The 16,638-nt window shown below is 42.1% G+C and overlaps 1 protein-coding gene across 1 annotated transcript in view; it reads right to left on the reverse strand.

Moving 5' to 3' along the window:
- Positions 1-2,321: 2,321 nt before the first annotated feature.
- Positions 2,322-16,638, reverse strand: part of RSPO3 (R-spondin 3) — a 106,428-nt gene continuing 92,111 nt past the window's right edge. Inside the window, exon 5 of the mRNA XM_015424800.1 lies at positions 2,322-2,579. Coding sequence (XP_015280286.1) covers positions 2,397-2,579 — 183 coding nt within the window. The 3' untranslated portion in view covers positions 2,322-2,396. The remainder of the gene's footprint in view (positions 2,580-16,638) is intronic.

Consider the following 16,638-nt stretch of genomic DNA (forward strand, 5'->3'; position numbering starts at 1 on the left):
TCTCCCAGCAGCCCTCAGCCAGAGCAAGAAGCAGCCAGGTAAGTTGCAGGGCCCCCCCCCCCCCGTCCAAAACAGTCCAGTGGCACCTTTAAGACCAAGTTTTATTCAGGTACAAGCACTCCCTCCTCTGCAAGGACAGATTTGTAAATCCCCCCCCCCAAATAGCTAGCAATCCAAAACAGTCCAGTGGAGCCTGAGCGGTGGGTGTTGCCTTCTGACACACTTCCGGTGATGTCAGGGGGTGTGGCATATGCAAATAAGTTATGCTAATGAGTTATGCTAATGAGCTCCTGCACCTCTTTTTCTACGAAATGACCCCTGCGTAGAAGTCAGGGCTTCAGAGCACGGGAGAGGCTACAGGTGTGTGGGGGGTGGAAAGCTGAAGAGTGAGAGGGAAATAAAGGTAGGTTGATGATTGGTTGGGAAGGAGATAGGGTTGCCAACTCCAGGTGGGAAATTCCTGGGAGATGTGAGGGATGGAGCCTGGAGAGGGTGAGGTTTCAGAAGGCGTGGGACCTCAGACAGGTACAAAGCCATAGACTCCACCCTCCAAACCAACTATTCCCTTCTGGGGAACCATCCTTGCCAATCTTCAGGTGACAACTGGAGATCACTCAAAATTACAACTGTTCTTTAGGTAGCAGAGATAAGTTCCTATGGAGAAAATGGTGGACTCAGTGTCATTATACCCTGCTGAGGTCACCACAGCAAATTGACACTGAGTGTCCAAGGCTGAGGCACCTGCCCAGAGCCTCTTACTAGAGGCCGTTGTATTTATTTCCACAACGGGCCTTTTTCCTAGTGTGTGTGTGTGTGTGTATGAAGAGATTGGATTTATATTCCGCCCTTCACTTGAGGTTTCAGAGCAGCTTACAAACTCCTTTTCCTTCCCTTCCTCTCCTGACAACAGACACCCTGTAAGGTAGGTGGGGCTGAGAGAGCTCTTTCAAGAACAGCTCTGACAGAACTATGGCTTGCCCAAGGTCATCCAGCTGCTGCAAGTGGGGAATCAAACCCGGTTCTCCCAGATTAGAATACATGCACTTAACTACTACCCCAGCTACAGAATTTGTTTTGTAATACAGGATGTATGAAAGACTGCTGTACTAGGGCTTGAATGAGAAATGCCATCCTACAGGAATAGGGGTAATGCCCCATGCTTTGAAAGTTTTGCTTGTTAATTGCTGCAAATCAAAACATGGTTAAAGGGCCAGTTCAAAAGCTGAGTTATGTAGCTAATCTATTTCCCATTCCCAATTTGATTTACAATTTGCAGCAGCAGTTTGTTCGGGATTATCAGAGATAAGCACAAAGATTATTACTATATCTATGTTGCCTGCAGGTGGCACCACAAAAATCTCCTGCTTCAAAGCATCCCTAATTTTATGTACTCCATGCACAAATATATATCTTTAGTGAAGTGGCCTTCATTTATTGGATAGCACATTTCTAAAGAACAGCATCCATTTCCTCTGTTTACAAAGCAGGTTGTGTGGTAGTATTTAAAAGAGAAAAGAAAAACATCATCCGTGCAAATGGCAGTGTATTTTGTGGTCTATTTTCTCTGTTCTTTATTATCTCAGTGTTTGTTTTCCTACAAATATGATTTGTCAGTCACGGAAAGTTTGGAAATGTAGATTTAAGTTACACAGAGTTACAAAAAGCCTAGAACAGCACATGCTGTAGATCATGGTCTAAACCTGAAAATATTGTTCTGTCTCGCAGATAAGAGCACTGCGTAGCTTAGCGCCATTGTCCTTCAGAAGAAGAGCCTCTAATGTGTTTACTGTTGCTTCCACTTTGCTCTTCCTCCACCACCTTTCAGAACCCCTCTAGCTGTTTGGAGTTTCACATGTGAATCCCAGGAACCACCGGTTAGAATGTTCTGATAGGATATGGGTATAAAATAGATTCCCACTGCCCTTTCAGGTTTCCCCCTTCTCTTAAATTTTATGTAACATGAACAATTATGCATGTAGAGATACTGTGCCACTGACTTAGATGTCTCTTGTTTCATAAACAGTAGATCAAAAATACTTTACAAAGCAAAAAGGACAGCTTCTCCTGCCCAGATATTCAATATATTGCTATACCTTATACCATATTGATAATTATATACAAAACTTTTAAATTGCCTCTTAGAGATGTATGGAAGCATATAATATAACAGTTTGAAAATATCCCACTTAAAGTTTTTTTAAAACCTTCTTGAATCATGTCAGTCTGCTGAATAAACCATGACTGCATGAAGAATATAATAGCACATATTTGGAATGTCATTTAAGATTTAGGTATAACTGATAATATTGTTCTTTCGTGGCTTAAATGGGGAGCACCGGCCCCGGGATCTGGTGGAGATAGCAGCAGCAAAAGTTCTGAACAGTGGTGTAAGGCAATTAGTGTACAGTGCTGATGGTGATTGTGTGCAGTTTCTGCTGTTTATCCTGCGTTCTTCTTTTCTTCAGCTGCATTTTACTTTTGTTTTCCCGTTGATCTCTGTTTTGCCTTCTGGATTCTCGACCTCTGTTTTCCTGTCTGATTTCCTTGCTTTCATCTCTCTTTGGCTTCTTTCTTCTTTCCTCTCTGTTTCTTTTTCCTGAAATTAAAAGCAGGGTACATTGTCATTTTTTAGAGTTTGTTGCTATTTTGTCCTTTGTATTCCTAAATGGGGGTTGGGGGAGACTGGCATGGCTTCTTCCACAGGCTACAAGAGGTTTGAGGATTAGAACAACTGAACAACAACTCCTTCTTGACAATTTTTCAGTATTTAAAAAGGCACTTTAATTACCTCAAAGACATTTCCTTCCTTCCATTTTACTATACCATTAACATCTGTAACTTTTTTCGTATTTCTCCAGTTTTGTGCAATGATGATTAATGCTAATGTCAGCAGGCCTGACACATAAATCAATAAAAAATTAGCAACACAAATTAAATGGTATTGGAGCATTAAATATATAGAAACTCATTTTTTTCTTTACTTGGATCAACAAAATTACATACATTAAACTGCTGTCAATGCCTAATGATTTTATTAAATGTTTTACTCCCGATAGATAGGAAAGGTAAGCGTAATCCAATTAATGACACACAGGTTGTAAAATGAAGTGGGCACACTTGAAGATTCAGCTATATATTGTGAAGGAAAAAGTCTGCATAAGTAAAACTGTAACAGTTAAAGAAATACCTTACAATGCATCGACTAAGATGGATAATGTACCATGACAGAAGAAAATGTGATCACTACAATACAGAGTTTTTTTTATAAAAATAGAACATAAACTTTGGCAAAATTAAACTGTTGCTGTAAAGATTACATTGTTTTAGTGAACTACCACAAAGGGGCACTATTGAGCTTTCCAAGCCCATCATTTGTCATCTGTGAAAATAAACTGGGATTCTTGGGGGGGGGGGGCAATTCTTTGATTCACTAGAAAGCTCTTCTGTAATTGATGCAGGGAGGACAGCAAAGTGATGGTCTGTATTTGTTCTTAGTCTTGTGTATCATATTTTTATGCCTGTTTTCCCTTCTAAAATGTTTGAGCGCCCTAGGCCCGTCTGAGAAGGACGTATGCAGGACTACAACTATTACTCAATCATTTGTGGCATTCAGTGGCAGAAATGTTCTAACAGACACAAATTATTGTGTCTTGTTACTTAACTAATAGAAAGAAGCAAGAATGTCAGTAAATAGAAGTCTCAGATGCTGCAAACTGAGTATGCAGGGGGTATGTAATTTTTTTAAAAATGTCTGGGCAAAATGACACATTTGAAACAAGTGTCTCTGCCTTCATATAAGAAGCTCTTAATAATAATCCAAGCATGTGCTAAGGAGAGCACTGTGTATAACCAGGGGTCTTTTCATAGAAAAAGAGCTGCAGGAGCTCATTAGCATATGGTATGCTAATGAGCAACTAGGCTATTAGCATATGCCACGCCCCCTGACATCACTGGAGGTTATGTCAGAAGGGGGAGCAAAAGGGGGGGAGGCAACTTCAAAAGCCTCCCCTTCCCTTCCCCAGCTGGCCTGGGGGGGGAGCGAAGAGAGAAGGGGCTTAAAGTTTAAACCCCTCTCACTAGAGTTGGGCCACAGAAGGAAGAAAGAGGGAAGGAGAGAGAGAGTAGAGAGAAGGAAAGAAGGAAGGAAAGAAGGAAGAAAAGAGGGGATAAAAAGAAGGAAAGAGGGAAAGAAAGAGAAGGAAAGGAGAGAAAGAAAGAGAGAGAAGGGAAGAAGGAGGGGAAGAGGGAAAGGAGAGAAGGAAAGGAGGGAATGAAAGAGAGAAGGAAAGGAGGAAAAGAGAGGAAGGAAGGAAGAGAATCTCCAGGTGTCCCCCGAGCTGCAGCACTTCTGCACGACCCGGGGGACCCAGCAGCGGGGCTCTCCAGGCCTCCCTCGGCCACAGCGCTTCGGCGTGGGGAGCTGGGGGCGGGGCTTGCTGGGGACCCTGCAGTGGGGCTCTCCTGGTGTCCCCCGAGCCACAGCACTTCTGCGCAGGCCTGGGGGACCTGGCGGCGGGGCTCTCCTGGCATCCCTCAAGCCACAGCGCTTCTGCGCAGGCCTGGGGGACCCGGCGGCAGGGCTCTCCTGGCATCCCCCGAGCCGCAGCGCTTCTGCGCGGGCCAGGGGAACCCGACGTCGAGACTCTTCGGGTGTCCCTCGAGCCTCAGCACTTCTGCGTGGGCCCAGGGGACCCGGCGGTGGGGCTCTCTGGGCATCCCCCTGGCCACAGCACTTTGGCGCGGGGAGCTGGGGGTTTGCTACCGCCGCCACCACCACTTGTGCGGGCTCCTGGGCTGCCAGAGCGGTGCTCTGGCGCGTTCCAGCCCCAAAAGACCCCTGACTATAACTATCTGTCACATCAGAATATAAAGGAGGGGAGCTCTTAAAGCCTGGGAATACAATGCATTCCTAAGTAGAGTTACACCCACCTAAGCCCCATGAATTTAGAAGTGTTTACTATGCTTAAGATTGTACTATGTGAGCCCTGTGAACTGTATCCAACTGACCAAGGCTTTTAACTCAGATGAGTCCCTCCATTATCCCAGAATGACGACCCAGAGTTTAACTCATGTAAGCAAGATGGACTTCTTGCTGTGTTGCAAATAGCACACAGGACTTGGATTGCCTACCCTACCATAAAAGCCATTCAAAAGAGGGAAAATATACAAAATTCCAGTTAACAACTCCTAATGGGGAAAGCATGCTGGAAGAGACAACTTATGAAAAACCACTGATGGAATTCTTCTTTTCTCCTGGGTCAGCCTGAAGTCACCTATACTCCATTAATGCAATGTTAAATAAATTCCTAACTCCTTTCTCATTTCCAAGAAGCATGACCAATTCTTTGGAGAAGGGCCAGCTTTCAAATACACTCAGACTGAACTCCACAAATGTCTGCCAAAAAACATAATTTTAAGACCTCTCTCCCATAGCTCCTATCCAGTGCAAAAGAGATCACATTTTCATCCTTGCCAACCTTTGTTCATTGAAAGAACAATGAACAATCTGGTCCTCCCATATTTAAAGTAGACAATGACTGTGTGTCACTACTGAAGGAGAAAGGTGAATGGCAAACTGGTTGTCTCTATATTTTTTTATTGGTAAGATGTGTTTTTGAGTGGAAAGGGACCTATCACAACACAGTCCCCTCCACTGACTATGAAGTAGAATCAGCAGCACCATGGATGCCACCATTAAAACTTGTGCCCCCCTCCCAATTTTCCCTCAGCAAATGTTTGTTTCCCATCTTTTTCTTCTTTAAAAGGAGAAATGAACAGCAGCAGACTCCCTGCATGTCCCCATGCTATATCCCTATAGCAAGACTTTGCTTTCCTCTCCCTCCCATTCAGCTTATAAATTGTTCTGTTCTATGACGAATAGTGCTAAGAAAAAAACTGCTACTGAGACATGTATTCACTATTCAATTAATCACTGGGGGGAAATACATTTACTGGAGATGTTCCTTTAAAACTAGGCTTGTCTTGGTCATGGAAAATATTACTTACAATTTCAACATTCTGTCCCAAATAAGGGAAATTAGTAGAAATATCTGTATCTGAAAAAGCTTGTTTGGGCCTTCTACAACACCACTCCTCCCATTAGACTCCCTTGAAGTCATGCACATTGTTCTTTTTAAAGACTATGTTCAGCTGGTGCAGGCATTTGAGCAGATCAGGAATACAAATGTGATGCTGTATTATGTCAGAACTGCATGTTTAGTCTGCCTTTCGAGAAATAATCAGGAAAAGTTATACATGATAAGAGACAGATGCGTCTACCCTAGCAGATATCAGAACACTTTCTGGTACAATATTACAATGGTGGAAAAGCTACAAAAGGAATTATTTGTGTTTGCATTACATTGATTTGACCCACTTTAAAATTGGGTGTTGGTGATTCTCTTTAAACTCTCTTTAGAATGTCTTCAACAAACCAATAGTTTCAGACTGTTTGATGTGTCATACAGGCTTTTCTTATGCTGGTAAGACTTTTACTTCCCATCTTCTCAAAATCGTAGTGCTATAAGAGACTAGAAAACTGTAAAATCCTGCTCTCCTGACCCAAGATACATCTAAACCCATGCATAATTCCCTGTCTCTCTCTCACCCCTAACTCAGCTCAAATAATACGGATGTCAGTATATTCCATGCAGAGACAAGGAACCAACAACCTACTGTAGCAAGGGACTTTTAGACCATATGGTTCCAACTGACTCAAGGATGTAATCCAAGCCACATGCTCCAACGAAGAGGGGAAAAACCAGCAAAAATATCTTCTAGTCTAGGGGAAAGTACTTTCTGGTACTAAATATTGCAAGCAGACCTAAACAGGATGCAAAATTCAGGACTGGTCTAAATGTTAGTTGAATACACATGAAACTGCCTTACACCAGTGTGCGGCTGTGTACCTAATGTTGGGATTGAGACACAGGATTAGAATTCTGTTGGTGTGCTGCCCACCTTAAGAACATAAGAGAAGCCAATGTTGGATCAGGCCAATGGCCTATCTAGTTTAACACTCTGTCACACAGTGGCCAAAAATACCAGGTGCCATCAGGAGGTCCAGCAGTGGGGCCAGGACACTAGAAGCCCTTGCCCTGTTGCCCCCCCCCCAGCACCAAGAATAGAAGAAGAGAAGAGATTGGATTTATAACCCGCCCTTCACTACCCAAGGGAGTCTCAGAGCGGCTTACAAACTCCTTTCCCTTCCCCTTCCCACAACAGACACCCTGTGAGGTAGGTGGGGCTGAGAGAGCTCTGAGAAACTGCTCTTTTTCAAGAACAGCTGTGCCAGAACTATGGCTTGCCCAAGGTCATCCAGCAGGTGCAAGTGGAGGAGTGGGGAACAAACCCGGCTCTCCCAGATTAGAGTCCACACACTTAACCACTACACCAAACTGGCTACAGTGCATCACTTGCCCCAGCCTGAGAGCTCCTATTTATACCTTGTGGCTAATAGCCACCGATGGACTTCTGCTATTAGTCATAAGGTATAGCCACCTTGCTGCCTAACAGTCTTTTTGCCTGAGCTGACTGAGATGGTCTAAGGGTGGTGTTGAGGATCCCATGGCTGGTTGTCCTAGGGGCTTTCAGCATTCATGCTGAGGCTGTTTTATTAGGAGAGGTTCAAGATTTCATGGCCTCTGATAGGGCTTTTGAGGGGCAGCCTCTTCGACAGCTAAATGCCAGATAATTGAGGCTCTCCTCTGCCCTGACGGTCCTGCCGCGGTGTGGCCCTCGGGCACAAGCTGATTTGACTGGGACAAGCGCTGGAGATCGAGTGGAATATCGATTACTGTGAGCGAGGTCAGAGAAATGACCGACAATGAATGTGTGTTCAAAATAAATGGAATATTTTAAAAGCTAACCCCCCCCCACGTGGGAAAAGCGGAGCACAAAGAGGGACGCCTCTTATGCGAACTGACAGATAAGCGTAACGAAGGGGGCAGGGGGGAAATAAGCAGCGATTTTGTTTTGAGAGACTTACTTGAGTGCTGACATCAAAGTGAGGATTTTTCGAGTCCGTGAGAAGCGTTTTGAAATTGTAAACAATCGTATAAAATGGCGGCCTCACAAAGAAAGTTTAAAGCTAAACCGGTGGGTAGTCAGAGCCCAAAACCGGAAGAGGGAGCAGACGTCATGAAAATGTTAGTGGATATGCTCATGCTGGTGATGGAGCAACTTGATGGCATTAACCAGCAACTGACTTCGCTGAATCAAAACTTCGCATCCCAGCAGCTCCAACTGGCAGAAACGGCGAAGAAGATGGAGCATATGATTGAGAAAATTAAAGAGATAGACACCACAAAAAAGAAAATGAAGAAAAGAATGGGGGAAGTTGAAGCAAAACCAAACTTCCAAGAAAACCATTTGTTACAGCTACAAATGGAAAAAGCCAACATAATTCTCAGATTCCAGGGAGTTCCTGAATCTGCGAAGGAGGATCTGAGGAAGCTGCTCAGTGAGATCATTGCTCCAGCAATAGGCTTAACAGCGGATGAAGTAGTAAAAGAGATGGAGACTGCTTATAGGGCATACTCCAACTATATTACAAAAAAATACCCTGCCTGGAGAAATTGTGGTCAGATTCTCAAGAAGACAGACCAGAGATGGTATTTTAAAAGTGACTTCAGCAACTCCACTGAAAATGAGGACTATAAACATTAAAACTTTAAATGACATTCCATTTGAAATTCGTCAAAAGAGGAAAAGCTACAAGGACTTAATTTCTTTTCTTCAAACCAATGGAATTTCGTACAGGTGGGCGATCCCAGAGAGTGTAATCTTTAAAATCAACGACAAAAGAGAAAAGATTGACTCCATTTTTAAAGCCAAAGAATTTTTGAGACATCAGTTGGGACTGGAGGAAGATTCCAAAGATGAAGAATTGAAATCAAGTGACTCTGCTACCTCTGGAACGGATAAGGACTCTGCTGTAGAAATGGGAGCAGGAAAGTTGCATATGATTTCAGAGATAGAAAACCAAAGTAAAGGCAGAAGGACTCTGAAAATTGCCTTTTGAAGCAAATAACAAGAAGATGCTCAGAAAGTTCTCTCACAACAACTAACGTACTAACATTGAAGCCTAGACAAACAAGAACTCTACAAGTATATTGTTGTACTAACACTTTTATTAATAACACTTAGATTAACACAGTTATGATCTCCTCCTCTTGGGTTTTTAGTGTAGTGTGGTTATCTATCCTTTATCCTTAGATGTAATCCCCCTCCCTTATATTTCTTTGTAGTTTTGTAGTCTTATAAAAATAATTTAAAAAATATTCCTCCGGAGATTAAAAAAAAAGATTTCATGGCCTCTGTGGTAACCATGGGCCTGTCTCAGGTAATAATTGGTCCTATATATCATGGAGGTCACACTCTTGATCTGGTATATGTTCTGAGTGATAGGAATGAGATCTGAGAATGGAGAAACTGATTATGGTTTCTTTGTCATGGACATATCACTATTTTTTTTTGGATTTAGACTTACTAGGGTTTCCAGGTCCACTTACCTGGCTGGTGGGGGGCTCCCGATGTCCTTCTGGGAGACTGGAAGTGATGTTGGGCAACTTCCAGTAAAACTAGAAGTGACATCATCACATTGGGCCCATCAGGGGTAATATTCTGGTTTTTGTGCAAAACTCTATGGTAAATTTGGCTTCAAACAATAGAGTTTCACCCAAAAACCAGAGTGTCCCCCCAATGTGATGATGTCACTACCAGTAAAGGCCCTGCTTCCAGTGTCCCTGGCCATCTAGATTACGCAGGTGGAAAAACAGGAGAGGGCTTTCTTGGATGTGGCAGCAAAACTCTAGAACTCTCTCCCCAGGGAGTCTCATCTGTCTGTTCCTGTTGCCATCTTCAGCTAGTGGGTGAAGACAGTTTCATTGGATGTTCCCTCAGTGATCCCTCTTTCATGCAACAATATATTAATACTTGTTTTTAGGTTTTTGTAGGCATATTTAGCTTGGGATTTAATTGTTATAACGATGTGTTTTGTTTTGGTTGGGGTTTTAATGGTTTTTAAGATGTGATTTTATTATGTGTGTCTTTAATTTGTATGCTGCCTTGGTGGCCCTTATGAGGACAGAACGTCATGGTATAAATTGTATAACATAAATAAATAAATAAATAAATAATACTGAGTCAGACCACTAGTCCATCAAGTCAGTATTATCTTCACAGGCTAGCAGCAGTTCTCCAGTACCACCTGATCCTTTAAAAAGCCCCTGGAGATGCAAGGAACTGAGCTGAGACCTTTTACATGCCAAACAGATGTTCTGCCACTGAACTACAGCCCCACAGGATCACCATCAAGAAGTTCTGTTGAGGTATCAAGGAAATGGAAGCAATCTGGTATTATTGTTAAGATCAAATGTGATATAACTTCAACTTTGCTTTTGTTATCAGTGAAAACAGCAGTATATTAAGTTAACACTGTGCATCTTGTGTGATGATCCTGTTAAAAGCTTGCTTTTCTGTCTCCTAAAAAGTCTGAACAAGAGAGTAGTTGGCATCATTTACGAATTAAAATCTTACATGCATCCGAACTAAAATCTTGTGCTTATCATTGGGTCTGCATTTACCAGCAGCCTGTAACATGTGAAGTTACTCAGCTCTGCCATTGTTCTTTCTGCTTCTGTATTTTGTACTAGCTACTGTCTTGCCATATGCTGGAAGAGACACTTACTGTCTTATATCCACGCTTAGATTTTTGCTAAAATTGTTTAACACAAGTAAAACCATCTAGTGTGTTCCTATCATACTGATTTCACTCTGCATTTTCCAAGCATTCCCTTGGTGATAAAAATCATGAGACTGTGAATACGATTTGTTTGCTCTGGTGAAAGTCTACAACCCAAAACGAGCCTTTATGTGGATTTCTTAAATGTTAGTTTGATCCTGTTTGGCCTTTGCAAAAATATAGTAAGTTTATTCTTTTTAAATCCCCCAAAGAAGGAACAGTGAGTTTATGGTTGTTTGCAGTACCACAGCTTTTGCACAAGCTGAAATTAGCAGCCAGCTTTTATAAACAGACAAAGGCGGACTGTGAAGGATTAACATTCTGATTCATCCACATGGTGACATGGGGGATTTCACCATTCTGTTCAATAGTACCATTTTGTGGAAGTTTAACAGTATGCTTTCTAATGTATTATCTAGTACTTAGAGCAGTCACTAAACATCCATCTACCATCTAATATTTCATTAAATAATGCATTTATTTCCATATCACTTTACATAAAACTCAATGAAGACCCATATGTTCATTACTTGATGGCTGCAAGTAAAAATAGGTCACCATAAGTAAATGCCACAGACAGCCTCTTCATATGTCCTCTCGTCACGTTCAACATATTCATATGCCAGGTGAGTACAGTAATCAAGAAGTGGAGAGAAATCAAGTGCTGTACATGTTTGTGTGAACTTGATCAAGGTAGTAATAAGAATCGATTAACACCACTTGGTGAGGATATGGATACCAAATGCAACAGGGGTGAGCTTCTGTATGACTCCTTTTAAAAAAACTGGAATCCCCAAAGTGCACCAAATGTGTTTTGAATTTATAAAGTAAAAGGGCATACAGCACTTGTCCTCAGAACAGTTAAGGCATGTATGACATATATTAAGTGATTCTGAGTATTCACTCTTGTTTAAAAACATCAGGCTGGATTAGGCCAAATTCTATCATCCAGCATTCTTTGCAAGAATTCTAGCAGCCAGCAAGTATTGGTAGTCCATGGGAAAACAGTTGTTCACAGGTGGTCCTTTTCTGCCCCTCAAATTGGGCACAGCAGAATGCTTAGTAGCACAATGGACAGTTGGCTGTTTGCACCAATGGTTGAAAAACTGCAAATTCATGATCTAACTTTTTTACAGATAATTTCCTGAACAAATTTATGAGAAAACTCAAAGTTACTAATACTTTCAACACTGAATCATTAAAGAACTAGAAATTAAGTTAGCAAGTAAATAAATAAAAACCAGGATATTTAAGTGCCTGTATTACACAAAGAGAATGGTTGCAGGCGTACTACAAATTAGCACCTGACATAGAAGAAGAAGAGATTGATTTTATAACCCTCCCTTCACTACCCAAAGGAGTCTCACAGCGGCTTACAAACTGCTTTCCCTTCCCCTCCCCACAACAGACACCTGTGAGGTAGGTGGGGCTGAGAGAGCTCTGATAGAAACTGCTCTTTTTCAAGAACAGCTCTTATCAGAACTACTGCTTGCCCAAGGTCATCCAGCAGGTGCAAGTGGAGGAGTGGGGAATCAAACCTGGTTCTCCCAGATTAGAGTCCATGCACTTAACTACTACACCAAACTGGCTCTTTACCATCTGGTAATTTGATTAAACTATGGATGCATGAATGTCTACAGGCTTGACTCACATTCTGTTTGTTGGTCACAAACAGGGAGCCAAGTTTTCAATGGACGGTTCAGCTGTTTGTGAACAGCCTGCGCATCAGGTTACTTTTCACATACTGAAGCAGAACAGTACAGTGCAGTTGGCAGCATTTCACACCAGTGCATGCTCACACAGTCTGAGTTCTAATTTTTTTCTTCTCCCATAGATGTGTCCTTGTTGCTCACTGCTCTGCTATCAATCATATAAATATAAGAAAATGAATCAGCCAGTGATTATACATATTGGATTTAAAAAAAAAAAGTCCTACCATTTTGTGTTCACTTAAGTAAGACTTATCATTCAGGTTATTTCACACATAAACATTTTTGCACTGCTTTTTGAGAATCACAGTCGCCCCCCCTCCCATGTCATTTAGTGACCTGACCATATTATCCATGACACTTGGGGAGAATCAGTTTCACCTACAGCAACAGATGCAAAAGTGGGTTCCAAGGCAGAGTGAAATGAAACTCTGTCACTGCACCTATTGTATAGCTGCAAAGCTCAAAGCTGACAGTGGAGAGGCAAACAGATCCAAAGTCTGGATCATGAGTGATCACGCCTGTTGAATGTGGTGTTCACCTGCTGGGACTGTTCACTGTAAAGTTTGCGGCATCCCAATGAGAAAGAGAAAGTTATGCCTGTGTTCAAGTATTTCACAGTAACATGTCTTGAAAGTGATAAATACGATATTTTCTGTCCAGCAATACTAAAATTATAGATAAGGTATCATCACTTAGGTTTACAAATGTCCCCAGTGACATGGTGTTGGGCAAGAGTACTGATGCTCCACTCACACTGCGTGGCTTCTTCGAATTTATTTTAGAGGAGAATTTCATGTGGAATAAAGAATGCTACTCAATCCCTGTATTCAATTGTCACAATGTACAAAAAAACTTCAGAAAGTCTTCACTCTTGGTTTTGCCTACAAGGGAAGGAGCACGATAGCAAAAACCTAAACCAGCCTTGTTCTTGTCACAACCTCGAGACTGTTCATGTCTTCTGAACACATTCAATGTTAGTTTCAACACCATAATTTGACCACCTCTGCTTAAAAATAAAAGAGAAATAGAACCACTCTGATGGTAGCAATAATGGGTAAAGAAAGATGAAGAAAGTATAAACATTTTGTGACTATATTAATTGCAATGGGTAGGAGTTTTTCTTATCCTAGGAGTTAGGAAAAGTCCATTGTAAACAACTTTGAGCAAGATGTGTTTAGGTGCTGTACTTGCCAACTACCCTGACCACTTACAATAGAAAAGAACTGCCCCATTCATTCATGAAGCAGAAGTATAAACAAGACTATTTAAGTTCCTGAACAGCAAACTGAAAGAGGGAATAGGAAAAAACAAAGAAGCAAAATAAAGCTGACTGAGATTCCAATTTGTCTCTGCCCCCCCCCTTCAGGAAAGTAGGCACTGCACTGAAATGCAGCAGAACTGAATTCCTCTGGTTTGATTCTACCATTACCCTGATGGTGGCATGTGTACTCCATCTGGACAACAGAGAATTGAATGGAAAATGCTACTACTTGGAAAAGTTTTTAATTCTGCAGCTCAAAAGCTCTATATAATAATGTAGTGCACAAATAAGCCAGCTGGTAGACCTCAGTAAATTCTTGGTCTATGTTCTATTTGCTGGAAGTGGAAAAGGGCAGGTAGAGAACCTTTTCTGCATTGCATTACATTGGACATATTTTGGTTTTCTAGTGTCTGGATCACACATTTGCAAAAGTCAATGCCCCCCACCCCACACCCCAGTCATCTAGCCAACATATGAAGACAATTCCTTAGAGCTTTAACTAAATTCTTCTGGTTTTGCAATGCACACTTCTGCTTAGGCAATAAACATCTCTCATCTGCCATTCATTAATATTAATTATAAATGGTTACTGGCTCACAGGATCCAAGATCAGCAGCTGAGATTTTTCCCCAATCTGACCTTATTAAAGTTTGTATAGATAGTTTTCTGTGAAGAGGAGCCCTTAAGGCGTACGCCAACAATAACTTGAGTTTGCAGAATGTACCACAGAACCAGTATCATCAGTAAGGGTGATGGAAAACCAGGGAGAGAATAGAGAAGGGAGAGGAAGTGGGAAGAAAATGAAGCTCTACAGAAGGATCCCTTAAACGTTTAACCATTTTAGCCTTATGTGTTGACGTAAAAACAAGAAGAGACATTGTCCATAATGATAGTGCGCCATCAATTACATATTACTGTAAATGAAAGGTTGTGTGAGTTAAAGTTTGTTCATCTCATGTTTCAGGAATGTACCAGTTTTGTGTCTGATGCCTGTTTTTGTTTTAAACTAAAACCCTCAGATGATGACAAATAGTAAAGACAATTAGAAACAAACTGGCTGAAGTAATTGTAAGCTGAAGACCAGAGCAAAGACACTAACACAGCTGTGAATCTTTATACTGGGGCTACTGTTTTCCATAAACTTAGGAGCTTACATTTTGACCAATTAATTTCTCCTGATTTCTTTCTTTTTTTATCACCATCTGGAAAAGGTTCATTTGTTAATTATTTTAATTTGCTGAAAAGGGGGGGGAATGCTGTTTGTTAAAACATAAATTTTATTCATTTATTTTTATTTCTTTAAAGCATTAAAATACTACAATTAAAATATTTCCCCAGATTTTAGCAATTATAACTTTTTGCTAGCTACTTCAGTTGTATAGTAATGATCCACACAGTCTAGTCCTATTGATGCTTACTTAGAAGTCCCACTGAGAGTGAAAATCTACATACCGGTACTTAGAAGCAGTGAAGCTACACTGGAAGTCACATAATTGTGTACAGTTCAAACAAGTGGGGCACCTGCAAGGACTTGGGGGGAGGGAATATCATTTTCCCCTTTCCCACTATTTCTTCTTTCCCTTTCCTGAAAGCCCCCATAGCTTCTCCCTTTTCCTACTTCTATCTGTTCTTCCAACCTGCCTTTATCTGGCCCAGCTGTGCACTGCCAACCATCAGGATGGGCCCAGTTGTGTAGTGGGGAATATGCAAAGACTTGTAGGAGGACACCTCATTTTCCCTATATCCCTTTCCCCATACTATGTCCTCATTCTCTCATCCTGGCAATCCCCATATTCTCTCCCCTTTCCCTGTCTCCTTCCCACCCCCCTACCATTTATTTGCCCCTCATATTCAGCTATATTTATTCACCCCATGTAGACAGCCTTTCTCCATGATGGGGACCCAAAGAAGCTTACAACGTTCTCGTCTCCTCTATCATATCTTCACAACTACCCTGTAAATTAGGTTGAGAATGTGAAACTGGCCTAAAGTCACCCAGTGTTTTAACCCCAATATATATATTTCAGATTTTCCTGCAAACTCAAGGCTTTTTTACAGATTTCTAGAAAGAAGAGTTTATTTATTTATTTATTTATTTATTTTATATTTACATTTATACCCCACACACCCTGTGAACAGGTTCTGGGCGGCTTATAGGAGACAGCCGACAGGCCGACACAAATAAAACAATAAAAATATTAAAATCCCTTAAAAACAATCTTAACAATAAAGTGCTCACTACAGCAGAGTAACCTTAAGATGAATGGCGTTGTATCTGCATTCCTTCTGTCTTCAGATCTTAAAATCAGTCCCACAGTCCAGATGTTTGCCGGTGAGGCTCAGAGCGGGCCAGTCCAATATTCCGGATTGATGGTAACTGTGCCGGCGGCTCCTATTTGAAAGCCTGGCAGAAGAGCTCCATCTTGCAGGCCCTGCGGAACTGTGAGAGGTCCCGCAGGGCCCTGATCTCGTCCGGGAGCTCATTCCACCAGTAAGGAGCCACCACTGAAAATGCCCTGGCCTTGATAACGGCAAGTCTCACCTTCTTGGGGCCCGGGATAGATAGATGTTGTCGGGCCGCAGACCGTAGTGCTCTCTGGGGCACAAATGGGGAAAGGTGGTCCCTCAGGTAAGCCGGACCCTGAACATATAGGGCTTTAAAGGTAAGCACCAGGACCTTGAAGCGAATCCGGTAAGCAATTGGCAACCAGTGCCGCAGCCTAAGTGAAGGCTGGAAGTGCTCCCGATGCGGGAGGCCCATCAACAACCTGGCCGTGGCATTCTGCACCAGCTGCAGCTTCCGGATTTGGGACAAGGGCAGCCCCATGTAGACAGTATTACAGTAATCCAATCTTGAGGTGACCGCCGCATGGATCACCGTAGCCAGGTTGCAGCGGTCGAGGAAGGGAACCAACTGCTGA

The sequence above is a fragment of the Gekko japonicus genome, unplaced genomic scaffold (assembly GCF_001447785.1).
Source record: "Gekko japonicus isolate JY-2015 unplaced genomic scaffold, Gekko_japonicus_V1.1 scaffold907, whole genome shotgun sequence".
In the NCBI taxonomy this organism is placed as follows: Eukaryota; Metazoa; Chordata; class Lepidosauria; order Squamata; family Gekkonidae; genus Gekko; species Gekko japonicus.